The 27,706-nt window shown below is 38.8% G+C and overlaps 1 protein-coding gene and 2 non-coding genes across 4 annotated transcripts; all 3 read left to right on the top strand.

The window, feature by feature from the left end:
* Nucleotides 1–15,592: 15,592 nt before the first annotated feature.
* LOC116266588 (50S ribosomal protein L21, chloroplastic) lies at nt 15,593–19,469 on the top strand. 2 transcript variants are annotated; one of them, XM_031647851.2, is made up of 5 exons: nt 15,593–16,007; nt 16,143–16,223; nt 17,722–17,823; nt 17,921–17,995; nt 19,100–19,469. In XM_031647851.2, the coding sequence occupies exons 1-5, from the start codon at nt 15,687–15,689 to the stop codon at nt 19,175–19,177; spliced, it is 657 nt and encodes a 218-aa protein (XP_031503711.1). In that variant the 5' UTR covers nt 15,593–15,686; the 3' UTR covers nt 19,178–19,469. The 2 variants fall into 2 exon arrangements, with proteins under 2 accessions (XP_031503711.1, XP_031503710.1); XM_031647850.2 differs by having other exon boundaries at nt 15,597–16,016.
* Nucleotides 19,470–22,564: 3,095 nt separating this feature from the next.
* LOC116267353 (small nucleolar RNA snoR8a) lies at nt 22,565–22,647 on the top strand. Its single transcript, XR_004175574.1, has one exon. It is a non-coding gene; the product is annotated as a small nucleolar RNA snoR8a (small nucleolar RNA).
* Nucleotides 22,648–23,449: 802 nt separating this feature from the next.
* LOC116267354 (small nucleolar RNA snoR126) lies at nt 23,450–23,564 on the top strand. Its single transcript, XR_004175575.1, has one exon. It is a non-coding gene; the product is annotated as a small nucleolar RNA snoR126 (small nucleolar RNA).
* The last annotated feature ends 4,142 nt before the right edge of the window (nt 23,565–27,706 follow it).

Raw genomic sequence — 27,706 nt, 5'->3', positions numbered from 1 at the left:
CAAAAACAAAATCACTAACATGTGTTCCAAATAATCAATTCTGAGCTCTAGCATGCTCAAACAACATTCAATAATTTGAGCTTGATTAGGTCTAGCTCACCCCAAATCAAAAGTCCAAGCTGCTGCAACGCCCTTCGACAGCCACCTCAAGCGTCCAATCGATCCCCAACCAACAAAAATCGTGCCCAGCCTCCACCACCAACACCCCTAGTCGCTGCTATGAGGAAAATGAACACTTCCCCCAAGCTGAAAATCGATCAACAGCGATAAATTTAGTGAAAACGAGTTCTCAGTTGGGGAAAAAGGGGAAATCAGATAGAAAATAGGGAGAGAGTGCTCACGAAGGGACCGTGTGGGCTGGGAGAGGCGCTGACAAAAAAGGGGAGATAGAGAGAGGAGGGGTTCAGACCAAAAAGGGGAAAACAGCGGTGGGGGTGAGAGAAGAGAGAGAGCAGGTGGGGGAGTGAGAGTGAGTGAGGAGAGGGATCGTGTGAAGAAGAGGGCACGAGAGAAAAGAGGGAGACAGCCAGAGAGAGTCATTCAGTTGAGAGGGGAGACGACAGACAGTGGGAGAGGGAGGAGGGAAAAGAAAACGGGAAGAAGAAGAGGCAGGGAACGACAGGGTTCACCTCAAGCGCCACCGTCGTCACCGTCGCCACCGTCGCCGCCTTCTTCTTCCCTGAGTTCCGGTCGTGGGTAAGGAAGAGACGATACAAGGAAAACGGGGAGAAGAGAAAGCGAGGGAGGAGAGACGGTGTCGGGCTCTTCGTGCGTGGGGCTAGGGTCTGGGTCTGGACCCTGACCCGACCTGCTCTGCCCAAAACGCCGAGCGTTACACGTGATCAGGTCCTTCCCCACGCAGCCCCCTCAACCTCTATTCTCCTACTGTCTCCTTATTGGGTGGTAAGAAAGAATAGAGGTGGGAGATGAAAAAGAGGGAGAAAGGAAGAGATCACCGGAGGGAGAAGGGCACCGAAGTGTTCGCCGGAGAGTCACCCGAGAGAGAGGTCGCCGGAGGAAGAGGTCACCGGAAAAGCTCACTTGGCTGGCTCTGATACCATGATACGATGAGAGAGATAGAGCCAAAAGAATTCTTCACTTACAAAACCCTAATCTCTTTTAAAAGAGATTAGGGCTGGCTGTAAACATTTTACAAAAAAAGTCCAATAACAATATGAAAATGTTTAAAGAGCACCTCCCTAACTTTCTAATATTTCAATAAAACTCTTTTAACAGTATCCTAACTCAAACATTTATCAGACTTTTGCAATATAAACTCAGACTAAATCCATAGAAGGCACATTTAGAGTGGAATTTGACAAGTTATTAGGATTTATGGTCAGCAAAAAAGGACAGTGAAATAGATTCTACCAAAGTAAAAAAAATTATAAATGTGCCTCCACCAACCAATCTACATGTGCACAGTTTGCAGTGCCAAATTCAATCAATCAAAAGATTTATACCCAACTTGGTCATGAAATGCAAACCATTAAAACACCTTTTGAGAAACTGAGTGAAGTTTGAGTGGAGAAAGAAATGTCAAACATCCTTTGAGTAGATCAACAAATACCTTTTTAATCCACCAATACTAAAAGCCTCGCTTTAGAAAAATCATTACTGCTTTAGATTACAGTCAACCATTTACCCAGAGGTAGATTCCTAGCACCACATGAAGAAGGATGTCGAAGAGAGCATGCTATCTACTATATCAGTAATACATTTGTGTAGTATGAGAAAAACTACCTCACATAGAGAAAACTTGCCTAACATTAATATGGATGTGTCAAAAATTGAGACACTATTTATTATCATGTGAAGTCAAATTTTATCCAAGTTGAATCCACTCAAATATATCCTTGAACAATAATTCTTAAATAAAAGAATAACAAAATGACAAACTATGTTGATGCAATATGACTTGGAATATATGTCACATAAATCAAGAAAGAGACATATCATCAGAGATCAGTTAGCAAACTGTTCTCTATAAAAAAATCAAAGCAAATGATGTTTTTCCAGATAAGCAAATTATGATAACAAAATCAGCTCTATTGTGGAACATGTACTTTAATGGGTCCAGAAGCACAATAGGGGCATGCATTGAAATACTCATTGTTACACCAGAGAATGAAATGATCCACCATTCTCTTAAGCTAAAATTCTCCTACACACATAATATGGAAAATAAAGCCTTAATTCATGGGCTTAAAGTGCTTCTCAAATTCAAGGTGCAACAGGTTCACACTTTCGATGATTCTATCCTAGTTGTTAGCCAAGTCAATGGCGAGTGGCAAGTCAAAGATCAAAATCAATTTCTTACCAAGAATTGCCAAAGCCCAGTGTATGACAATTCAAGGAGTGTCAACTTTCACACATTAAACAAGAGCTTAGCCCAATTGCGGATAGGTTAACCAGTCTAGGTTCCACAATTACGTTTAGGCCTAGAGAGTAAATCTTATTTTTTGAAGTTGGCAGATTTGAGCAACCAACCTATATTATGCCAGAGGTAGTACTCCAAGCAGAAAGTAGAGAAGCACCTTCATATCAAGATATGAAGAATTACATATAAAATGAGGTATTTTCACAAGAAATGTTTCACAAAAAATAAAACTCTTAAGACACATGTTTGCAAGATATTTTATTCTGGTCGAAGTTCTTTATAGAAGAAGGTTTAGCACAATATATGCAAGATGCATCGACAAACAAGAGACAAGAAACTCATGAAGGAATTTGTGGAGAACATGTAAGGTACCAAACCCTATCAAAAAAATTGTCAGAGCAGGGTACTATTGGGCTATCATGCAGAAAGGTTGTCGTCAATTCGTCTTCAACAACATACCTACATTCAGTCAACTTGCCCAAGCCTTTCTCAATATAGGCATTCAACATGGTCGGCCCAATCAATTCACTTGTCCATGGACACATATATTTTTTAGTAGCTACTGACTATTTCACCAAATAAATAGAAGCAATAACCCTTAAAACATTTGAAGGTGTCCTTTATCTATGAAAACCTCTTATGTAGATTTATCATTTCCCATGACATTGTTTCAGACTATGTCTAAAAATGAAATGATGCACAATCTCTGTGGTAAATCTCAAATACAACACCACTTTTGTGCACCATATTATCCTCAAGGTAATGGTCAAGCAGAAGCAATGAACAAAATTCTGATTCATATTTTAGAAAGAACTATCAAACAGACTAAGATTGGCATGAAAGTTCCATGATGCACTTTGGACATATCGAACCACTATTTAGATGCATACAAATGCAACACCAATACAATTGGTATATGAAACAGAAATTGCTCTTTCATTGCATAGTATAGAAGCCCATAATGAAGTTTCCTACTCTTATTGAACTTCCTATTAACAAATACAAATGAGGAAAACTAGCACAGATCAACCTCTTAGATGAGAAAAGATATGAGCAGCAAAGCATATTGAAGCCTATCACAAAGGAGTTCCTTGGCATTATGCCAAATCTGTCATTTGAAAGAAGAATTTGATCAAATGACTTAGTTTTCAAATTATGGCTCCTCTCAAAGGTCAGTACCAAATTGGGTGGGACCTTACATCGTTAAGGAAGCCTTATCTCGCAATACTTATCAGCTAATTGATGCCAACAGGGTTGAAATTTTTCATCGAATTTGATTGAATCAATGCATTACACCTCAAGAAATTTTATATTTGATTGTAATCACAAGTCAAAATTACAAATACTAAAACAATGGATAATTTTCCAATGAATAGATTCGTTTACATCCCTTTCAGTGCTTTAGGGGCATCTTACCTCTTAATAGGAAATTCAAGCACAATTAGAATTGATTTTGCAAACATCTACTTAGATGATTTCTTAGAAGATATTTGGACAATCTTTATTTCAATTTCTAAAGTTGAGCCCATGTCTCAATGGTGAAAGAGCAACTATAAGGGCATTGGTCTGCATTGTATAAGAAATTCCAATGAAATCAAAGGATCAGTGTTCATAGTGGTCCTAACATTCAAACACATGTGAAATTCTAACATGGAATGCCACGAAGTAAAAACCCTTGTGACCGAAAGGACCTTGGCAAGATACAAGAAAAAGCTAGCAAACAAAATGAGTTGAGTGATAGTGGTTAGGCATATGGCCTATGTTTATACCGTAAAGCTAAAAGCAATCCATGAATGTTTTGCTTATGTCAGGATTCTTAAAACCTTCTGAACTCGAGTGAGTAAGTCCAATGGGTGTTCTACACTTGGTATCTTAAGGCCAACTGGTATGGGAGCTACCGAACCAAAACTCGCTACAAGGGTTTGGTAAAAAGCTTGATAGACATGACATTACACAAAGCAAAATTATATAAAACCACAAGGCAATGGAACTCGTAGTAGCCTTTGAGGTGGTGAGGTATTTCCTCAAAAGTGAAGGATGGCTCAAAAAGTGAAGCAAAATTCAAAGAAAAGCCAAAAAGACAAAAACAAAGCAAATATAAACACTTAAAGCAGGAAAGGCCAAGTCCACTAAAACATCAAATGTGAAAAACTCTTCAAGATTTCTTGATCAATGTTAGTTTCTCTACCATGCTTCCTAAGAAATTAAGAAAGAACTTTCTATTCAAGCCTTTGCCCTCAATTATTGCTCTTCACAAGAGTGACAAGGCCCAATGCAAAAGCAAAACATTTTCAAATTAAATTTGAAAAAATTTGGCATGCATGTCTTTGCCACTAAGTGAAGCATAAGGCTTGCTTAGCAGCAAAGAGGAGAATTGGTTAACACGCCAAATTTTCTCACTTGAACCCCAGTGGCAATTTTGAAATTTTGTAAAATGTTTTAGGAAAAGTCAGAAGTAACGTACTTTGATGCCCACCAACCCAAATCTTAGAGAAAAATCTAGAATCAATTGCAATTTCTAAGATTTAAGCTCACTCTCAATTCTAATCCTATACTAGATTTAAAACAAGGTTTCATATTCAAGCTTCAAAACTTCAACTAGAGTTTTTATAATAGAGCTCTAAAAATCAATTTAAGCCAAAGCCAATGAGCTAGGTCCAAAATCAAATTTCAACTCATGATTTGGATTTAAAATTTTGAAATGAATTAAGTAAAAACACTGACTTAGCCAAATTCCTCCAATATTGAAATTATGGACTAAAAAATGTCCATGTCAATTCTAAATGAAAATCATAGAAACCTTAATTCAAGGTTATTTCAAATAAACTAAGAGTATATGATCACATCATCTAACTCAACAAGTCGAAAAGAATTTGAAATACCGAGTAACTTAATTATGTTTAGTGAAAGTTAAACCAATTTGGCAAACACTCACGAGAAAGAGTGCTCAAAGTTGACAAAATACCAGAGACATATGGTCAAGTGCAATAAGCAAATTAAAACCAATGTCCAAACTAGAATTAGATAGAAGTCTAGGTTACAGAATGAAATAACTAAATTAGAGTCTAATCAAAGCCATGACGGGTTTTGATTGAGCCTTGATTCACCTAGCACCTGCGTGTGGACTATTTGGGTCCAATGAATTTCAAATTTAAAGATAATTTAATTCTCTTTCCCATGTCATCAATCCTAATCAAAATATTCCAGCCAATAGAAGGCTAAAGTCTTTATTTTAATTGGTGAATTTCAAGATAAAGTGAAGTGGCATCCACCTCATAATTTTGATTTTTCCTTAGCCACTTAAGAACATTGACATTGACTAATCTTTGCCATGTCATCCAACTTAAGCAATCGGATATTTACAAGAAAGAAACTAAAATTTTTCCTGATGAGATGAAAATCCAACAATGAAAAATTATTAAAGAGAATTTAATAATTCTCTAGTTTCAAATGGGGGCTCCTCCCAAAGATGGAGCCAATTAAATCTAAAGAGCAGCCCTAATTGGGCGTGACCCTCTTCCTTTCCTATTTTGAATCCGACTTAAATTATTTGAATTAAAATCAAATGGAACTCATCATTCATTGTGTTTCCATACAAAAACTAAAGGAGAAGGTCCATCCTACGATGAAGCATTAATAAAAGGGCTGCCCTAGCTGGGTGCAGCCCCCTCTCTCTCATTTGTAGTTAAAAAGATTGATTAGAGATCAATCCAATGAACCACCTAATTACCAAGGCATGAACAGCCTTTCTTGGTTCCAAGGTGAAGGAATCAAATTATGGAACTTATTAATTCTACAGCTGAGATTTTTGGATTCTTTCAGCTCATTTTTCCCTCATAGATCTTGCAACAGTAGCTTTCTCCTTCAAGCTCTTTTTCAGCTCAGCAGCACTTGGATACTCAGAAGCTCTCTCCTCATCAGCTCTTGGACGGTCAACAACATTCCTTCAAGCTTGCCTCAGCACTCTGGCAGCTCTCCTTCAAGGCCAGCAACTCAGCAGCTTTCAGGCTCAGCATGGCAGCTGCCCCTCCTTCAAGCTCACACAGCTCACCTCAGCAGCTATCAAGTTCAGATCAGCGGCACCCTCTCAAGCTCAGACCAACAACTCTCTCTCTCTCTTTCTCTCTCTCTCTATGGTGTAGCTGCCGAGTAGAGAAGAAGAAGAAGAAAGGAGGATAGTAGGCAGCTTTGAAGACCTCCTCCCTTTTGCTGAATTTGCTAAGCTTGAACCCAATTCTTGGGTTCTGGCTTAGTATTTTCAGGTTCTAGGCAGCAAGAACCTGCAATATTCATTTTATTCCAGGACAAAATCAAGTCTTTCCTACCTTGTATGCTTGGATTTCTTAAGCCTTTCCTTTTTATTAGCATCTTCGTTTAAGATTGCCAATTAAGAAACCAAGTCCAGCTTTATTCTCTTCCAAATCACCCGAACAAGGTGGGGACTCTAAACTAATGAATATGAAAAAAATTATAGTTCATTAGTCTATCATTCATATTGTAATTCATATGTATAAACTTTAATCGATTTTCTTGTGGGCCCTTCAGTAGGAATAAACACGACATTACTCGAGCTTTGGCGACTGCAAACTTAAGAGAAGACTCAAAGCACAAGACTAAGATGAACCCGTTAGGTCAACCTATTAGAAGAGAGACACAATATTTGATGGCATACATTGGTACATAGGAATGTGATCCTATTGCCATACTGTTGTTACATCATAATGTTTTTGAGCTTCCAGTGTTGTTCAAGACAAATCTATGGTCACATGCATAGACGTGTAATGTTTTCATATAAATTATTTGTGTTGAAGTATTATGCTAACATCCACATTAATATAGGAAACATGAAAAATATGAATTCTTAAAAGAAGAAAAAGCATCTCTACATAAGTGGGTTATGCATTAATGTGTGTGACTGTATTAGGAAATTATTCAAAGAACCTGCAGGTCCTTAATCTAATGCCAAAGTAACAAAATTCATAAGCACATATAACATCCTACAAGGTCATTTGGAGTCTATTACCAATTATTTTGCTGAAGATAAGTTGAAGGTATGTATATCACATTCTTATATTATATATATATAATATATATAATGAGTTTGTAATATAAAGAAAACACTACACAAAAATATGAATATCTATTTCTTATATTGAGTTGCTTTTGTATTTCAAGAAATCGGCAAAAAAAATATACGAACACATGCTAAACAGAAGTACTTGCATACAACTGGCACATAGAGTTTTGCACATTTCATAGAGAAAGAGGTACATGTTATTTTTTTTTAATTTAATATATGACTGCGCGTAATAAGTGACATATTATATTAATTGCAATATATAGTTTGGAAAAAGTTCTGCGTATCTGTCACATGCTGAGTTGTTCATTACTATTAGAACTAACAAGAACCTACTCCAACCCTAAAACCAATGCTGTGATTATAAGTCTCATTCAAACAATTACATTCTTCTATCTCAAGAGCATATATATTATCATATACTCAATTAATTACAATCTTCATGATATATGTTGTAGTCAACTAAAAGAGCAACTCAAAGCAGCGCCTCAAAGGACACAAAACACACCAAGAAGTAATGACGTCTACTTCAGGGTTATGGGACAGGAGACATGGTAGAGTATGGATAATGGGGCTTGGTGTTAGTCCTTCTCAGTTTAGATCATCCTCTAAATCAAGCAAATATGTGTGGGAAGAACATGCATTTGAAGGATAAAATTTCTTCAATTTTAAGCTCAAGTTACTCACTTTATGGAACAACATAATGGTGATAAAAACCTAGGTCACATAACATATCATTTGTTGTAATGAGTTATTTTTGCTAAACTTCATTTCTGATTTAACTAACATATTTTCTTGACGTTCATTGTAGACATACCGACACCACCATACATTGTACGATTTCCACCTCAACAATGGGATTACAATGGGAGCACTTTTTGTTTATGCTAACATTTGTTAAAAACATGTTTGTAACTTTGAACTATAGTGAATCAATTGTATTGTAATATAATTGTGATCATTTGTTATATATATATATATATATATATATATATGTTTGGTTCATGAATATGTAATTGTTTTGTTTGTCTTGTTTGATCAATTGAAAATGTAAGTAGGTATGTTGTATATGTATTTTCGATTATTAGAAAAATTATGTCATATTTGGATGAAAAAAAAAACTTAAAAGACTTTCACCGACTTGTAAATTTGCCTCAATAAATAGTAATAGCAATGACAGGTGAATGTTAGTTAAAGTTTTACCAATGTCCAGACGTTTGTCAATAACAAATTTTACTAATACCTGCTTATATGTTGGTAAAAAATTTTACCAACGTCCATGTACATTGTTAGTATAATTTTTACCGATGGCCATGACGAGGTTGGAAATAATTAACTATTACCAATGTAGTCGAACGTCGGTAACAGTCAACATTTACCTACATGTAGACTGTGTCAGTGATATTCTACACCAATGCACCTATCCAGTGTGTCAGTGATGATTTTTACTGACACAAACTTCACCAATGATATAACAAAAACATCAGTAAAAGCATTACCAATGCATGTCATTGTTTGATCGACATTTTTTGGCTGTCAGTAATGCTTAGATTTTTTTTTTGTAGTGGTGGTTGTTTTGATTGGTTTCTAGTCAACTTTTTTAACTAAAAATGAGATAGTTGTGCCCAATTGGGGCAGCTCTTTCTCTTAAATAGTCCATTGTAGGTTGAATTCGTCTTCTTTAATTTTTTTTTTTGCAAAAGCAATGGCTTGATTAGTTAGGTTTTGATTTTGTATTAGAATCATTAAAATATGATTTAAAATAAGAGAGAGAAAGCCATGCCCAACTGGGGCTTCTTTTTAGAGTTAATTGGCTCCATCTTTAGATAGAGGTTCTTTTGAAACTAGCGAATGGGTTTTAGGTCTCTCTTTAAATAATTTTCCTAGTTGTATTTTCATCCTATTAGGAAATTCTTGGTTGGCCAAATTAGTTGACATGTTAAAGGGTAGCCAATGTCAATTTTCTTAGGTGACCAAGGAAAAATTAGAAATGTTGAGTTGGATGCCACGTCATTTTATCTTGAATCCATGAATAAAAATGAAGATTTTAGTCTTCTATTGGCTGGAATATTTTGATTAAGGTTGATGACATGGAAAAGAGAACTGAATTCTCCTTAATTTTGGGAATTACTGGACCAGCTTAGCTAACACGTAGGAGTTAGGTGAGTCCAATCTCAGTCAAAGCCCACCATAGCTTTGACTAGAGTCTAATTTAATTATTTTCGTTCGAGGACCTACATTTCTATATAAGTCTAGTTTGAACCCTGATTTTAATTTTTTTATTGCACTTGATCATACATATTTGGTATTTTACCAATTTTTGAACACTCTTTGTGGCAAGTGTATGTCAAATTGCTAGACTTTTGCTGAGCACAATTCAGTTACTCAATATTTTAAGTCCTTATTTTTCTTCATGACATGGCCTTGCTCGCCAGGAGGGCTAAGCCTAACTGAAATAACAACAGAGATCCCAATCTTCTTATCAACCACAATTCTCTCCATAGTGGAGGTGGATTTTTGAGTGGATCCATGTAAATTGAGAAAAGCAAGCACTCACAACTTTGAATGGCATTAACTCATTAGTTTTCATAAGCACACTTGCTTCACTTTGGCTTTAATAGAGGGTTTTGCTTTGCTTTGCAAAGGCTTTTTGGGCTTTGCTAATCTAATCTCGTGATGTTTGCTTCACTAACGCGACATGTTGTCAGCTTTGCTACCAACACTTCCTTATTAGGGAGGCCGCACATAAAAGAAAGCCAGCTTCGAAAAGGGAAGTATGTAATAGGCGCAAAAAATGCACTGTACTCATTGGTGGTTGGTCTCCAGTCATATGGTTTATCGACCTATATCATTGTACCCATGATCTTTGTTGACCTTTTGTAATGAAGAAAAAAGGTCGAAATATGGCTTTCGAACTAAGTTCCGAATTAGTCGTTTCTACTTGTTGAGTTAGATCATGCAATCATTACTTTTGGTTGTTTTGAAATAATTCTGAGTTAAGGTTTCTATGACTTTTATTTAGAATTGACATGGACATTTTATCCATAATTCTATTGTTGGAGGAATTGATTAAATCTTGGATCAGAATTTTAAATACAAATCATGAGTTGAAATTAGGTTTCAGACCTAGCTCCTTAGTTCTAGTTCAGATTGGTTTCTAGAGCTCTATTTTAGCTCTAATTAAAGTTTTGAAGCTTTGGCCAATATTAAAGCTTGAATCTGAAATCTTGTTTTAAATCTCATACAGGATTAGAATTGATATTCAGAGCTCTAAGTCAGTTTAGAGTTTCAATCTTTGAATTAAGATTGTAATTGATTCTCACATTTTGCTCTATGGTTTGGTGGGTATTGATTCACATTACTTTGGGTTTTGTCTAAAACATTTTACAAAACATTCAAAACCAAGTTGGGACAGGTCACGCCTGGTCCAAACCCAGCTCGTGGTAGGAGGGTCCAACTATTTTTCTTGAAGAAGAAAGTTCTTGTTAAAATATTTTGTTGCCTTCAAAGGCTACCTAAGTTTTTCCCAAGTCAACAGCCTGTGATCCATAGTGGAATACAAAAACAAATGAATTTCTAGCAAAAGACATTAGGTTTCATGTCACACTGTGTGGGAAAGGGAAGGCCCTTCTCCAATTTTCAAAGTTCTTAACACCTTCAAAGAGCATTCAACTACAACAGCTCTATTTGGGTTACATGTCTTATTGGAAACATGAGATCTAGTGGTCAATAGAATTTGAAGAAGATGATGCCGAAATGAACATTGGAGAAATATTTTATCATCCAACAATTGTGCCAATTTCCAATTTTACAATGAGCAGAAATAGTCTCCTAAATATTATTAGGCAATGATTCTATTAGAGGCATATTTATGACCCATGCATTCTTCCAAATATTCTTAGGCAATGATTCTATTAGAGGCATATTTATGACCCATGCATTCTTCCAAAAGCTAAACCATGAGCCATTTCTTCTGAAATAACTATATGCCTTTTTTTAGTCCTTTCCAGCCATATATCACTTTTCCTTTTCCCCTTAACCCACATTGTATCTTTTTTCATCATACTTGGATATTCAACAATTCAACAGTGGGCCAAGTTCTTCTCCCATAAGCCTCCAAACCAGCGCATCCAAACTCGTCACATTATATAAACCAAGTTTCTTAGATCCAAATTTACATTGTATTTAGGTTTGCAAACGATACCCACTTTAGAAGATGAACTTTCTTCCTCTCAATTACGGTTCCACACAGATCCTTGCACAGTGCTTTCCATATGCTTGATCATTTTCAAGAGAAAACTTGCAAACTGGTAATTGGGAAAGCTTGTTACAATAGATCGATGAGTGTGACACGACCCAACATTAAAAACAGTTTCACATTGCACATACCAAGTCTCTTCCTAATTCTCACAATTAGAGAAACACAAAAGCTAGATTTAAGGGAACCATTTAAGAGGAAGCCCCAAATAACTAATCGACAAATTTGATGCCCTCCAATCACTCATTGGTGAATAAGGTTAGCATCATGTGCATGCTTCAAGAATGAATTAAATGAAAATGGACTTGTCATTATGGCTGCACATTTATCTGAAGGGAGCTCAGTCCAAAACCTCTTGACAATTCATAATATTGATACACAGATAAAAAACTGTAATGCCTTGGTAACAACAGACAATGCAAAAACTTTAGTTAAATGATTGGATTTCCTTTTTTTGTAAAGCATGGGCACAACTACGATTTTAAAATCTTTAAAAGAAGGAGGATAAAGCTTACGAAAAGCAGGCATGCTTTCTCTTTAATGTTTAAATTGTAAAATATGGTTTCTTATTGGAAACATAAAAAGGTAATTTAATCAGATTTTCAAGTTATATTTTTGTAAAAGAATCTGATCCATCAACATGAGTCAACTTTTAAATTAAATTCAAGCTTGAATTCAGCTAGCGCAAGACCCAGTGAGTGCCATGATGCACCAGCTGGCGCACCAGCATGCCTCTAGACTCTTTTAGGGGACATCACATGACAAGGGCTTGCCAGCACAAGCCAGTCAGATGTCTCCTCCTTGCCACGGTGGATGAATTGGAGAACTGGGATGCCACCCAAGCCTCAGCGTGAATAAATAGGTAGCTTTGCGAACTCGTCACCCTAGCCAATTGCCCAAGCTCTGAGTGTGACTCACTGGGCCTACCACTATGGACCAGCCCCTATGCATGCATGCAGCCAAGAGCTTTGGGATTTTGCCACCTAGTCCTAGCTCGACAACTATGCAAGACCTGCACTCTCTCATCCTCCATGGTGTCTTAGTCAGCTACCCAAGTTGCTAGCTTGACCAACCATGGTGCACACCATGGCTAAGTCACCTGGCCAGATAGGCAGGTCTCCATGCTGCTCCAATCAAGGGCCATGCATGCTGCCCCACCCAACTAATGGTCGGCCTACCTTGCATTCAGTATGGACTGTTGGGTTGTGCTTTCTCCTTACCAACTCAGCAATCTACGCATAGTTCCTTGCCCAATCATGGCTGACCTAGCGTTGAGAGGCAATTCCTAGCCCCAGCCTAGTGTTGTTGTGCAACGGCCCAACCGCAGCTAATAGGCGTTGGCTGCTGCCTAGTAATATATGGGCCAACCCGATCTTGGCTGAGTCCAGTTCAGGTATTGTTGGCCACTGCGGAGATTCAGCTGACTTGTCTTGGCCTCAGCCGAGCTAAGCTCAACTAGCACTGACGGCTGCTTAGTCTTGCCTAGCTTGTCTCGTCCTAGCCTCTATAGAGCCTTGTCCAACCAACCCCAACTACTGTTGAGCCCTACCTGGACTATCTCGGCCTCAATTGAGCCTAGCCTTGCCATGGCTAAGCCCCACCTGAGCTACCTTGACCTTGATTGTTAGCCCAGCCTGGCCATACCTGACTACTGCCAGCCAAACCCTTCCAGGACTATCTTGACTATGGTTGAGCCCAGCTTGGCACCCTCGGTTGTGGTCGAGTCTTGCCTTGCCCGTCTCGGCCCAGGCTGACACCCTCCCGGCTAGTTTCGACTATCATCGCACTACATCCAGCCTGTCCCAACCTCTGTCAAGCTTGACATGACATCGTCAGCACCAATCAAACCTGATCTGGCCGGCCATCATCGACCTCTACCAAGCCATGGCCAGCCCTCCCTGACCCTCTCCACGGCCGCATTTGACCTAGTAGATAGCGGCCCTTGCCCTGCTCCATGAGCCTGATTCTGTCTCGACCAACCCTAGCTACCATGTAGTCATCCTTGCCAACAAACACTCTCTCTCTTCGGCAAACTCCATTTGTGTGTCTATTTTTCTCGTTGTTTCTAGCTCCCACTTTTTCTCATGTTAGCACGTGGGCTACCTTGTACTTGGGGACCGTTTGCTTTAGGGATTATCTATACCACACGCTTGTGTACTTATATTTGATTGTCGCCGAGTGCAACTTGGGATCCTTTGAATAGCTTAAACCACCATGGAAGGTACACAGGTAGTGGGGGTCATTAAGTGTAAGTATTGTAGCAGACTCGAGTGAGGAAAGGTGCTTGGTTAGGAGTTATAGGGGCCTCAGATGTTGGAGAGGTGGAGGTGTTTGGTGTATGAGAGATGTCCAATGTGGATGAGGTGTTAGGTGCAGGCTGCAACTCAAGAGATATGGTTTTAGTTTGAGTAATAGAAGTAGGTGCCAAGCTTGTGATGGGATGGTTGGTATTGGCTTTTTTCTCCTTAATTTCTAGAGAGTCTCATTAAAGACCACATGACAGCTCGCCAGCAACCTATTTCCCATTGGATCATGACAATATAACCCTTATGTTACTCACTATAATCTAAGCATTGCTTGCTATGAAATTACTTGCAGTTTATGGGTATTAAAATCATGTAGGCAAGGGCACATGCACAACTAAAAAATCTTGACAAGTTTATAGTCAGGAACATGCTTAAATAGGATTTCATAAGATGACTTCATGTTAAGCACTCTAGTCGGCCGCTTGTTAATCGAGTAAGTTGTAGTTTGGAAGGACAACTTACTCAGATCTTAATGTCTTTATCCTTCGAAATAAGCTGAAAATTTGAACTGCTTCAATGAGATCGACTGCTGGCCTGCAAACTGGATCTGACGAATCAATTGCCACCATCCTTTGGCATCACCTTTCAACAGATAAGAGTCATAATTTATTTTGTCCCTTTCTGGCATCTTCAGAAGCTCAAAGACGCGTTCAACCTCTTTAATCCATTCCTCTGCCTTGTCTGGACTGCCATCTCCAGTAAAGACAGGTGAGATGCATGGCTCCTCTGATTACTGACCATCGACTGTACTAGCGAGGTCAGTGTCTACAATGTTGTCAGCAGTATAAATGGAGTCTGCTTTGGTGAGGTTTGGGCACCCACACTAATTTGGACATACTGTTGCCCTGACGTACTATTATCCAATGGGTTATGCGCATCAAAATGGGCCAAACTTTGTTCTCTTTATGCCTATGCAGCCGACCCAGCTCACTTCTTACCCCTACGTTGGTACTCCATTTGTGCAAGCGAGAACCCTCATTCTCATTATAAAGTCTGAAACACTTTTACAAGTCCCATTTGAAAAGATGCATCACAATCATCAAGTCATCAATCCATCACATACGTATATGTCATAGTAAAATCAAAACTTCAATAAAAGCTAACTCAAATAGCGCGTACCTGAAGAACACGGCTTCACAAACGAGCTTTAACTTACATCCATAATGGAGTTTTGCCATTGCTCTGCCAAAGCGGTCACACCCCAACCCTTTGACCTCAAATAATTTATTTATTTTTTTAAAATTTTTGTTTCAACCAAATTGCGTGCAAATATGCTTGGGGAGACGCACATAATCCAATATCAAAATAAGGGTGGTAAGAAAACTCTGTAGCGTATAAAAAATGAAGGAACTGTTCTGATCACATGACAAAGTATTTTGTTTTACACTAGCAACTCACTAGCAACTCGCTGTGGAAGAAGACTGCATTGTGGTGTCGAATAGGTCTTCGGTATTTCACTAAAAACAGTTGCACTAATTCTGCAATTTATGTAAGGGGGCGTTTGTTACGCCGGAGAGGCAGTGCGGAGTTTCAGATCCGATTCTATATGATCCAGATTCAGTTATAGACAGTGGGCTGTGTAATGCTAACTTTCGGATAGGGTGTTCAGGGCTAGTAGCTTAATCCTACTCTGCGCGCGCGAGGGAGAGAGAGAGAGGGGCTTCCATGGCGTCGATCCTCAGTATCTCGACAGCACCACCCTCCGCTAGGATACCATCCACAGCGACCTCTCTGCCCTCTCCTGCTCTTACAACCCGACTCCATCTCCCTTCTTCTTCCTCTTCTTCGCGTTTGTCGAGCACCGTCAGCCGTTTTCTTTTCGCATCCGTCCCAAATCGTCGGGTCCTTCCTCCCGTCTTCGTCACCGCCGCGGAGTTGGCCGAACCTGAAGAAACCACCGACTCGGAAGCCGTCGGAAATGCCGAACTGGAAGCGAACCAACTTGCCGCACCTCTTCAGATTCCCAAAGGAGAAGAAGTATTCGCGGTAGTCATGGTCCGGGTTTTTATTCCACTGCCTTCCTCCTTTTCATTGGAGCATTTTCCCTTACGTGGGTGTCGTGGGAATTCTACCGTTTTTTTTTTTGGGAAATTGAAACTTTGCTTTGTTCTTCCTCTTAAGGTGGGCTCCCGGCAGTACATTGTCTTCCCCGGACGCTTTCTCTATGTGCAGAGGCTGAAGGGTGCCAACGTGAACGATAAGGTAGATAAATTTGTAATTCTGTTCTGCATTCTTCATTTTTCTTATGTAAAATAAGGTCTGATTTTTTGTTGCCGTTGCAAAGGTTGAATTAGACATGTTTTAATCCAAATGATGTTTCACTGCTCCTTTATTTGACCTTTCTATGGAATTGTTGCTTTTCTTGGCCTCGCATTAAGCATTTCTTTGCATGCTTTACTTTTAACAAGGTTTGGTTGTTTTCGTGTTATCTCAGTTACCATTCATTGCTTTACACACTTCTCATGCCTGTTCTTTACTAGCTGTCTATTTCCATGTAGTTGTTTGCTCTTCATCATGGAAATCAGGACACATAAACGTCAACGCCTGACTCTCCATTTTCCTCGTTTATGGTTTATTCCTTTAAGTTTCCCTGACCATGGCTAAAATATGTAGAATTATGCAACTATACTGGCTGGCGTGTAAAATGTACGTGACAGAGGCCATTTTGTAGCGACTTCTTCCTGCAACCAAAGTTGGGAACTTGAAATGGATGCAGGGCCTTGTCCGTGGATTGCATCGTAAGGCTCCTTGTGAATTATTTCTGGAGTAAAAACTAAAAAGTAAGAACGGCAAGATTTTTTGATATTCTGGAAAAAAACGTACGGACTGGAATTGAAATTCAAAAATGTGTGATAAGCTTTAAATAACAGCAGAGGCTTTCATTTTTCAACAGTTAAGAAGTAAATTGTTGCCTGCTTCTATGGAAATGAAATGAAAGCTGATTTTTTTTTCTCTAAACATGCAGTGCTAACTCAAATGAATTCTGAATTTGGAGTGTGAAATCCATTTTTCACTGAAGAAAATTTATTTCTTAGGAATTGATTGCTAAGAAGGTTCAGGTTCGTAGGTGGACTTTAGCTAGGCATTACAGGAAGGAGGATGCTTGCAGCATTGACTTATCGTTTTTATGATGTCTGCTGGATGCTGCTTCCTTAAGGGAATCAATGTATGTTTGGATAATGATATATGTGAAATATAAATCATGATGGATTTGTTTACAGAGAGAGTCCCATAAGAGTTTGCAGGACAAATCTCTATTATGCTTGAGCCCTTTTATGGTTGGCATGAAATAAATGATGGTCTTATTTGGAAAACATTCAATGGAGGCACATGCTTAATTAAATTTTGTTGTCTGGCATTCACTATGTGCTATAGGAGTAACAAGCCCTTCAAGTGATTTTGGGAAAAAAGTGCTTTTAGCAGTCACGTTCTGGCATTCACTATGTGCTATAGGAGTAACAAGCCCTTCAAGTGATTTATGGTTGCAGAAAGTTGTCATAATTCTAGACCCTTTTCTTTTAGCATTGAAACTTCTTGAACTTGAATTGTTCATGGATGACCTGAAGCTCTAGCTTGCATCTTACTAGCTCTGCTAACAGTAAGTTGTTCTCTCATGTTATTTGGGAATCTGCATCTATTTGTACTTGTGTTAATGGGATAATAACTTGCTCTTGTTGACTTTCCCTCTTTTCTGGCGCAGATTATCCTCAACAATGTTTTGCTTGTATCAACCAAGTCCAATACTTATATTGGTAAACCAGTTGTGCCAAATGCTGCTGTTCATGCAGTAGTGGAAGAGCATGTAAAATACTGAGACTCTGGAAGCAATTCAAGGCAATTTCATCAAACTTCTTTTTTTCTTGTACTTCGCCTGACAAATTTTTGTCCACATGTTTCAGGGTTTGAATCGCAAAGTTATTGTCTTCAAATACAAGAAGAAGAAAAACTACCGGAGGAACATTGGACACCGCCAGGTGCTGCCATGTGTTTATGATTTGTTTCCTTAATAATTCAATCCTACAGTGAATTGAAAGATTATATTCCATTAGCTCTATAGGTATATAAAAAGAGACTGGCTTCAGAACTGCTACCAGCAATTTCTCAAAGCACTCAGACATTTGTGAAATGATATAAAACCCTTGACATAGGTAGCTCAATTTAACAGTTATTGTCATTGGTCCATTTTTGATCCCCCATCAATCTCCTTCCCAATTTCTATTTCAGCCTTAGCACTCTTTTAGCTGAATATTGCCACAGTGCACGTCCTGTTTTATTATAAGCTGCTGACTTCGGTTTCTACCTTGTGAACTGTCGATAATACATTTTTCTGGCAGCAAATCATTGAACTGTATGGGTTTCTCAAATTTCCGATTCACGGTTGAAGTTAATATGAACTTACACCATTGTTCACATTCCCAAACGTTTGGTATCTTTAACTGTTCAATTCAATCTGTTAAAGAGCTGGTGGTTGTGGGGTTCGTAACTTAAACTGCTGAAATTGGCTTCTACCTTATGAATTGTTGATGATGCATTTTCGTAGAGCTGCAAAAAAAATCAGTGAACCATATTGTCAAACTATCAATTGATCTGTTAAAGAGCTGGTGGTTGTGGGGGTTCTTAACTTAAACTGCTGTAATTGGCTTCTTCCTTGTGAATTGTTGATGATGCATTTTCGTATAGCTGCAAAAAAAATCAGTGAACCATATTGTCAAACTATCAATTGATCTGTTAAATAGCTGGTGGTTGTGGGGGTTCTTAACTTAAACTGCTGAAATTGTCTTCTACCTTGTGAATTGTTGATGATGCATTTTCATAGAGCTGCAAAAAAAATCAGTGAACCATATTGTCAAACTATCAATTGAATAAGAAAGCATTAATACTTCATGCTTTTCAAGAACTTCCCTCAGCATTCCACATAATTCTTCTATATGTATGCGTGCATCCCCCTGGACTTTCAGTGACACCTGCTAATTGAACCATAGCCAACTTTTAAGTTCAGACGCGATGGACATAATGTTGCATGTTTTTGTGGTATAGAGTCTATAGACTATAATCTTATGTTGGTCATTGTTGTGCAGCCCAATACACGGATCAGGATAACTGGCATTTCAGGCTACCAGGATGCACCTGCTGTTGAAGTGGTTACTGCACAGTAGACTGGCTCTGTTTTCAGCTTTCACGACACTGCTTTTTATTTTGCTCTCTCTCTCGCTCTCTCTCTATCTCTCTCTCATGCACATGAACATGCACGACCCTAACCTCAACACGAGCAAATGGAATCTCAAACCGGAGAGATGCTAGCTGAGGTGTACAAATGGCTTCCTCAGTTTCAATTTAGTTTGTTTCAGAAAATATGTTCTCCCCTTGGTCTTAACCAAAGACTTCACAAGCTTGTCAATGACTTTGTAAGGAAAATTAAAGAAAACAATATTTTGTCTCCCTTCTTTATGTGCTCGCCTGTGCCAGTTATTATTTGGTGCCTGTGTCAGTATATGGACAAGTCTATTGTGGTGGGCAATGGTTTCACGACGATCAGGTCATGCTGGGAAGTACTCACATCTTTGTTCTTTGCCCAACAGTGGCAGCTTCTTCACCCGCTAATTCAGCCGATCCAAATCAACAACAGTGCTGGTAAACATGACTAGCAATATCCAAATTTTTTGGTTCATTTTGGGATGCTTATTAGGCGGCGGCATATAAAAGAGTTCCATCACTGTTCTGTAGTTTGTGAACTGTTCTTGAATGCTAGTATTGGAAAATCTAGTATGGTGCGTAACAGTGAGCAAGTTTGCTCTCGATCTGTTATATGTGGCTCTGCCATTTAAGGGGATTCCTCTCCCATTCTGAATGCTCCTTTAGGTGCATACAGTACTTTTGCAAGTCTTGAATATGTGTAGAACCCTTGCATTAGACTTATGGACGTCTCCACAGCTAGCAATCTCTTACCGAGCAGAACAGGTATATAGCTTTCTTATCTTCTAAAAAGATCGTCTCCTCGAACAAAAGAGGTGGTTGTCAATATAGAATCATACTTTCATACAATATCTTAATCATCTTAATTTAATTATATGTAATTACCAATGAATTTACACTTCAGCAACAACTTCGTTCTTCCATAGATGCTAGGCTGGGAATTGTCTAACACCCAATACCTTAATTATGTTAATTTAATTATATATAATTATCAATGAATTTACACGTGTTGAATCTCATCAAAAACTTCTTTCCATAGATACTAGGCTGGAATTGGACTAACAACCGATGCCAATATTTACCACTCGTGTTTGAATAGAAACTTACATGAGGCGTGGCCAAGAGGAAAGGCAATGGGCTTTGGTCCTGTTACTCAGAGGTTCGGATCCTCCCATCCCAGATTTTGGAAGACACGACTGAATAGAATTTGGCCTTCCATGCACCATGGTTGGGGATGGTAGGAAACTCTATGAATATTGGCAAATTTTCTTCCACCTAGCACAAGGAAGACAAATGGTTATACAATGGTGGTCCTTATGAACTAATTGATATACACGCATTAATTGGTGTAGCTTGTTAGAATGGTTCGTGATTGGGAGCTTAGCTTTTCGGTTGGGTATACACCCTTGGATTGTCATTACGTATTGAGCTCTTGTTGCAGCTGCTACTGCTGTTTTCTCGGTCTATACTATTGGTCGATGAAGCCTCTTTTAATGTTATGCCTCTACGAATATCTGGTACTTTTAACTTCGTGATTTTATTCTAGGCTGAACACAACATCCTTATGTATCCATTCCACGTTTTAGATGTGGCTGGTGTATTTGGTGGTTCTTTGTTCAGTGCTATGCACGGTTCCTTCTTCGCTTCTAGTTTGATAACGGAAAGTGCTGAAAACGAGACTGCTAATGAAGGTTACAAATTTGGTTGGTATGGCACTCTTTCTGTTCATGGCTGCTTTCATATGTAAACCGTGAGTTTGATTACTTGAGGTAGTCTATCTCTCCATGGCCATCTTAAATGTTCAGGGATGTGTTTCTGTATGCCAGGAAGTAATTCCATGGTTCTTGTTTATTTTTTTCGTTCATATTCAGGTCTAAAAGTTTCTTTTTGTCAATGCTTAAGCATTTCCTTGCATAAACGCAACCCCGCTGGTTGAACACCCCAGTCTAGGTTGTTTTATTTATTTATTTTACTTCTGTATTTTTCTCAAGATTGAAATGTCTTCAATGGGCATGGGAAAAGCTATAACTCAAAATACAAATAACCCAATATATACTAGTACGGTTGCAACTGTAGTTTACACGAAAGGTAAAGCCACTGATATGGTTGCCTAACATCAGTGAATATCTGAAAAAGGGGAGCTTACCTCCCAGCTCATTTCATTGGCAGCCAGCGAATTTCTGGGAAACTGAAACATACATTTGCGAATTTTATGATCTGAAGTTATCCATGGTTTCGTGTGAACGGGAATCCTTTTCCCAGTTCAAGCATAAGCTGCAACTTGACTCCCATTATAGGCATTCCGAGTAATTTGGATGAATTGAAGAATTTTGGGTATCTTAGATTACTTTAGACCTCAGACTTCCTAATTTGGGGTAAGGGGGAGAAGAGGCTGGAGAAGCTGTTCAAATGTCATAAAATTATGAAATGTAATGGCCCGACTTGAAAAAGGTAATAAGACTGCTGGGTTCTTTAGAATTATGTGTTCTATACCATGGGACAAAATATTCTAAAGAACATATGGGGTGTTTAATGTGGATTTGAAATCTATGGATCCGATGTCAATATTCTAAAAATTTTAAGTCAGATCTAAGATGCACATTTAAGATCATATTTTACTTCTTTCCTTCAAAAAAGATTGAATTTAAGATCGGACGAGAGGTTTTGATCTTAAATCCACAGTTTTCAAATCTTAAAGATCTCAAATCTAAAACTATCAAACGCCCCTATATTCGTGTTACCAAATGCCCTCTAATAAAACTTAAACGGGTTTGTGGGATCCGAATAACCGTTTAAGCCGATCGGTTGCATGGTAAAGTCTGCGATTTAAAAATTGGACAGGGTACAGATCGGGTCTGCATGGACCCCCGAGACCTTTCCAGTACCCGAGCTTTGGTTTTGAGCAGCCCGGTCTACGCGAACCCGACCCGTTTGCTCAAGCTCGTATATCCCGGCAGAAGTTCCCTATAAAATGCTGTTCATGGCTAGGGTTTTTTCTATGAAGTCTTTGATTTGGGAGTCCACCCCTGTCGGTCGGCGCTGCGAGTCTCTCTTTCTCTCGGCGCTTATCCCATTCATCACAAGCCCCAAGCCCTTTAGCTCTTCTAAAGGTTTCTGCTTCTGTTCTGTAACTATTTTCTGTGCATTGCGGTTGATTTTGGGTCGTACTTGGGCTGACCTTTTAGTGCTCGAGTGTCGATAATGCTAGTTAGGGTCTTCCCTCGGCTTTATCTTGTTTGGTTTTTTGCCGAAAATCACGAATTCGAGTAGGTTTATATACGTTTGTTTTATTGATGATCGTAATTTAAATTTTTCCTTTGGATCAAGAGTGATTCGGTATATCCTTGTGGAAAGGTGCGATGATTATAAAAAATTCCTCGTCCTGACTGCTTCGGCTTGAGAGACCCATTTACACCCATAGAATATGAGCACTAACTTCACAAGGATCCATTTTTTTGGAGGATTGAGTTGAAATCGTTTTTTTCCCCTAAATCTCGAGATAATTTTTCCTAGTTTTGTTATCTTCTTTTTATTTCAGTTCTTTTGGTCCTTTAACCATATATTTTGACCGCGGAGACTAAAAATTTGATCTTTCGTTCTGATTGCGTCGAAAAAAACAGTTGCTTGCGGTTTTATTCATTAGCTCTGGAATTTGTGTGCTCTTGAAATTTCCTTTATTGGTCATATGGGTTTAGGTTTGGATCCTTTTTCCCCTTATCTTCGTGCTGTTGCGGGATTCTATAACGCATGATACAGTTTTAACAATGCCGTTGGCTCATCGTCTTCCCATTTTATACTCTTCAGGCTTTTACCTGCAAGACGAGTTCTCTTTTGGGAGTGGATTTTTTTTGTGCAGAACAATCTTTTTTCTCTGATTGGATCCTGTCCTCTCTACTCCTAAATAATGTTTGGGGATTTTAAAGCCTGAATGTGATTATGAAACCAATGTTCAGGTTACGCAATCCCCAACATGGATAACTTTTATTTTTTGTTTTTGTAAGTTTTGATCATATTGGGATTATACTATATAAGTTCTGTTCTGTAGGCTGTAAGCGTTAAGATCCCACAACGTTTTTTTCGGTTGTTTCAATCGAGTCGTTGCCTCTTTTCTTCGAGGAAGTAGCTGAGTTTCGGTTGTTACTGATTGTTTTGACATATCATAGTTAAATTGATAATTATGGCAAAAGTGGCAACTATGCGTTCGAAAGTTTTCAAAGTTTCTAGGGTGTCTGATTTGGCTGTGATGACAAATATCATTTCTCGATACTGATTTAGATTGCTTGTGGATATGAACAACTTTGTTCTGTTCATAACTGCAAATGAGGACCCATTTGTGCGTGTCTGAGCCGCTGTCTCTTACAGTTTTGGTTTCTTTGCAATCTCTTTTGTTTATTCATCTACGCAAGTTTGAAGATGTTTCGAACCGCAATACCTGGAGCAGGTGAAATTGAATCTGCGTGTTCATGTTCGGCTTGTGGTTGTGACTCTCCAGTCTCCAGTTCAATGAGATCTAGCTGGATTCAAATTAGGAGTATTTTGCGTCCATCTAATCTCTTACTTTTAATTTTATGCGAAATCACTAGCCTTTAGGAAATTTGGTGCCATGAATAAATTCCTTGGCCTGAATGTGATATACGACCGACATGTCTACGTCCCACATTCCCTAAGAGGTCGTTTGATAGGCCTGGAACGAGCAGGAACAGAATGATCATTTCCTTTTTTTCAAAATACCATCAAATGCGGGTCACAAGACACGGCGGACAAGGCGCAAGGGAAAAATAATCTAGGAGACCGATTTTTTGGTGAGTAGCGCAAGGGAAAAATCTAGCTTGACCGCTAATTAAAACCGCATTACATCTACGGAATGTCTTTCTGGTCCGTAAGTTCTCATGCATAGGGAATATCTCCACCTTCAATGATGGCGATTCTATTGGTAAGATGGTTTTTTGGAAAATCTAATAAATGCCTTAGAAAAGGTTCCACTTTTTTCCTTTCATATTTGAGACATAAAAAGTTGTATGCGAGGGTGAACTTCCGTCCCTTCTCTCCACTTTGGAGGTCGGGGTGCTGCTATCAGCCCTCCAATTTTCTGTTACAATTAGCTTTGTCCTTCTCTCCAGCAGGAACTATGGAAGCTTCATGTTATGGATCCTTGATCTTTGATGGTATGGTGCCTTCTATTATGTCAAGTTGCACTTTCGTATGTCAGCCGAATCTTTCTGTTTCTTCAAGCCTTTCATCGCTGGGGCTTTGGTGAACAACCCTGATTGAGGATATAGGCCCCTTACTTTTTATTAAGCAAGATAATGGCAAAAATTGCTATCCAAAATGGGATAAAAAAACCAGTAACTTAACTGGTATGTACAAGATTTAGCAGCATACCAGTATCTATAGAAGGAATGATTTGGTAGAATGGTAAGTCTGTTATTGATATGTTAGCTATCCCAGCAAAACAGCCAATCCTGCCTTCAAGAAAACGACCCAGTCGACCTAACCAGGTCCTGTTGTCGGACGCTAGAAGCTCGTGTCAGCTACATAGAAAAAGATTGCACAACCGCGTCCAACTGCCACTTCACTGGATCGGTTGCTCTTCTTGTTGAACCAACCTTACTCTGACTTTAGAAAGATGCTTATTGCCGCTGTATCTTAGTTTCTGCTGCTTAAGCTGCTTTGCTTCAAGGAGCAACTTGGGTCTTCGCCCACATCTGATCTAGAAGGTACTTGCATTCCAGACTTAGAAGCCCATAATATATCTTTGCTGATCTCTTGGTACTAATGATTAGATTTTGTCTCGAATTTAAAGCCTCATGCTGGATTCACTTACATAACGAATACTGGTCTTCAAGCTTGAAACCATTGTTTCTTTATTTGGATGGATTTTCGTTCTTTCAAAAGACTCGAGAGATTCTGACAAGTTACATCTACGCAGGGAAATTTAAACTTATGATTTGCTATGATCCAAAAAACCAAGAAATGAAAATTGTTCTTTTTTAAGAGGTATGTTGATAAAGTTCACCAAGCCTTACGGTGTCAAGGATAATTTGCAAGATATATATGGTATATCACACAATGTTTAAGAGTAGAAAACCACTTAAATAATGATTATTTTCAAATGGATGACGTTTTGGAACTCCATGTTGGTAGTTCCGAGTCAAACCGTGCTGGAGGATGGACCTCCGATAAGAAGAACTGGAATTTGCATGTTAGATTACATTGCAACAGTTTCAAAACTGGGGTTGATTAGTAGAATTAACCAACTCTTGTTGTTGTTAACAACTAAGAAAAAGTTTACATTATATTTAGTCTTAACACACCACCACCACCAGATGTACATGAACCTACCCCTTCAACTATTGAACCTATAACTAGTCCAATATCAAACCAACCAAGTCCGACACCTCTTCCATCCTCACCCGAATCAACCCTCCTAGAACTCATCATATGGTGACCTGATCCCAAACCAGGCCTTTAAAACCCAAAAACTATACCTTTATAAGAATACTCAAATGAATGTTTGAAGCAAGAGTTTTCTCACTTTGTTCTCTCTCTCTCCCCCCCCTTTATATATATATATATATATATATATATATATATATATATAGAACCTCAAATTTGAGTAAGGCCAAAACTGAACCTAAGTAAAAAAAAAATACAATGAACAACTAATTTTTTTTATTTTTCTAATGTAATTTTTTTTTTCAACTAGTTTGGGGCGGGCCATGGCCTAGGCGCCCCCCCCTCACTCCGCCCCTATATATATATATATATATTAGATATAGATAGAGAGAGAGAAAGAGATCATTAATTCTAAAAGACTGTTGATCTGTCAAAGCTTGCCATGACCGTTTCGTTCAAATAAAGTTCACTAGACCAATTTCCCAATTCTATGCTTAAGCTACAGAACTAAATACAATGATCTGCTGAGACTTGAATGGAGTCATGCCCTTTTTACAAGAATCCACAGTATAAAACACAGTACAAAAGCATGCGCTACACAATTCTTGTTGGTCCGTATGGACATGCATTCAAAAGAAAAATTAGAGAACATAGTATTCAATAGTTTTTCTTTCAATATCTGTCAACTTTTACCCTTCAATGATGACGATGGCAACTCCGAATACTTTGCACCCGCCATGGAGTCATGAACCTTCTTCAGCTTCCTCCAAATGTTTTCCTTCACTTTTCCCCTTGTTGGTGGAAAAGACTGTAGGGGAGCTTCTAAACCTCTGCTTACGTTCTGAGTTCTGAAATCTGTCCATGGTAATGTGGTATTGCCCGGTGTGACGGAAATCTACGATATGTGCAGAGTGAAAGCCGAGTGGCAATTGACTGATTTTGCTTCTTCGCTTTATAGGCACAGTTGGAGTGATAATAATTTCTTTGGTAGTAAGTTATCATTTAGAGGCATGGACAAGAACTGATTTTATAGAGCGAGATTTTCATTATTCATCAAGGACCAACATTATGAATCTAAAAAGTTCAAAAAAAATCATAGTGAGATCCTCAGATATTTTATTGTCAAAAGAGTCCCATAGATCAAACATTTCATCAAACACTTGGAGTGCAAGTCTTGATGCATAACTTCAAATGAGCTGCAAATGTGTTGTTCCTACTAAAATACAATTTGAGTGAGGGAAGTAGACAATGAGTGAGAGAGAAAAGGTGAGAAAGAAAGACAGAGTGAGTGAGAGAAATCACTGCCCTACATGTAGAAGGGCTGCAATGAGGCAGCGTTCCACGAATATAGTGATGAAGCTGGCCATCGAAGGGTTGAAATGTGTCATTTGACAGATATGAAGGGCTGGAAAAGAGGCATTTCATGGATTTAGGAAAGCTTGTCAATGAGGCGTTCCATGGATTTAAGGCTAAAGTGAGCCATCGAAGGGCTGCAAATGAAGCTCTCATGGGATTTAAGGCTGAGGCTGGATTGAAAGAGAATGAGTGAGAGAACTCGATCGCTTTCTCATGAAGCTCCACATCATGGTCATCGGGTAGATTTGGAGACCAGAGCCTTCTATTATGCCCTAAACCCCTCATTCGGAGGTTGGAGATTGGGAGAAGCATGAAAATAGATGGTAAAGAACAGCCATACTTGCTAAACCACGGTAAGCAGCAAGAGATGGGCAAATCCAGGTACTGAGAGAGGGAAATGAGTCCAAATAGCAATTGATCGTTGGACATCGTCACTGGCGCATTGTGAGGAGCAGTGAGCAGTGACTCATGGTGAGTGATGGAAGAGACAATAGCATCTGAGGTACTCCACGCACGTCGACCAAGCACCCACAACGAGGTTCTTAATGGAATCAGTTTCAAGCCCATGAAGGTAGGCATTTCTAGCCATCCAGAGCTTCCATATAACGATGTGGAATAGTGGAAGCACATTCGCCAACAACGCATCAGCCACCCACGTTTGAAGCTTGTGGACAACCACCATTTGAGTTCCTTAATAATGTTTTCGTGAGGGATGCACTTTACACGAAACTTGAAGGAAA

Source organism: Nymphaea colorata, chromosome 13 (genome assembly GCF_008831285.2).
Source record: "Nymphaea colorata isolate Beijing-Zhang1983 chromosome 13, ASM883128v2, whole genome shotgun sequence".
NCBI classification, from domain to species: domain Eukaryota; kingdom Viridiplantae; phylum Streptophyta; class Magnoliopsida; order Nymphaeales; family Nymphaeaceae; genus Nymphaea; species Nymphaea colorata.
The sequence above is the reverse complement of the archived record's forward strand: the minus strand, read 5'-3'. Positions and strand labels throughout refer to the sequence as shown.

Excerpts from the sequence above, each read along its gene's own strand:
- LOC116266588 (XM_031647850.2), top strand. The coding sequence starts at position 15,687 with ATGGCGTCGATCCTCAGTATCTCGACAGCACCACCCTCCGCTAGGATA. Across the intron at positions 16,017-16,142 it reads AAGTATTCGCGGTAGTCATG|GTGGGCTCCCGGCAGTACAT; the intron begins GTCCGGGTTTTT and ends CTTCCTCTTAAG. Across the intron at positions 17,824-17,920 it reads ATGCAGTAGTGGAAGAGCAT|GGTTTGAATCGCAAAGTTAT; the intron begins GTAAAATACTGA and ends CACATGTTTCAG.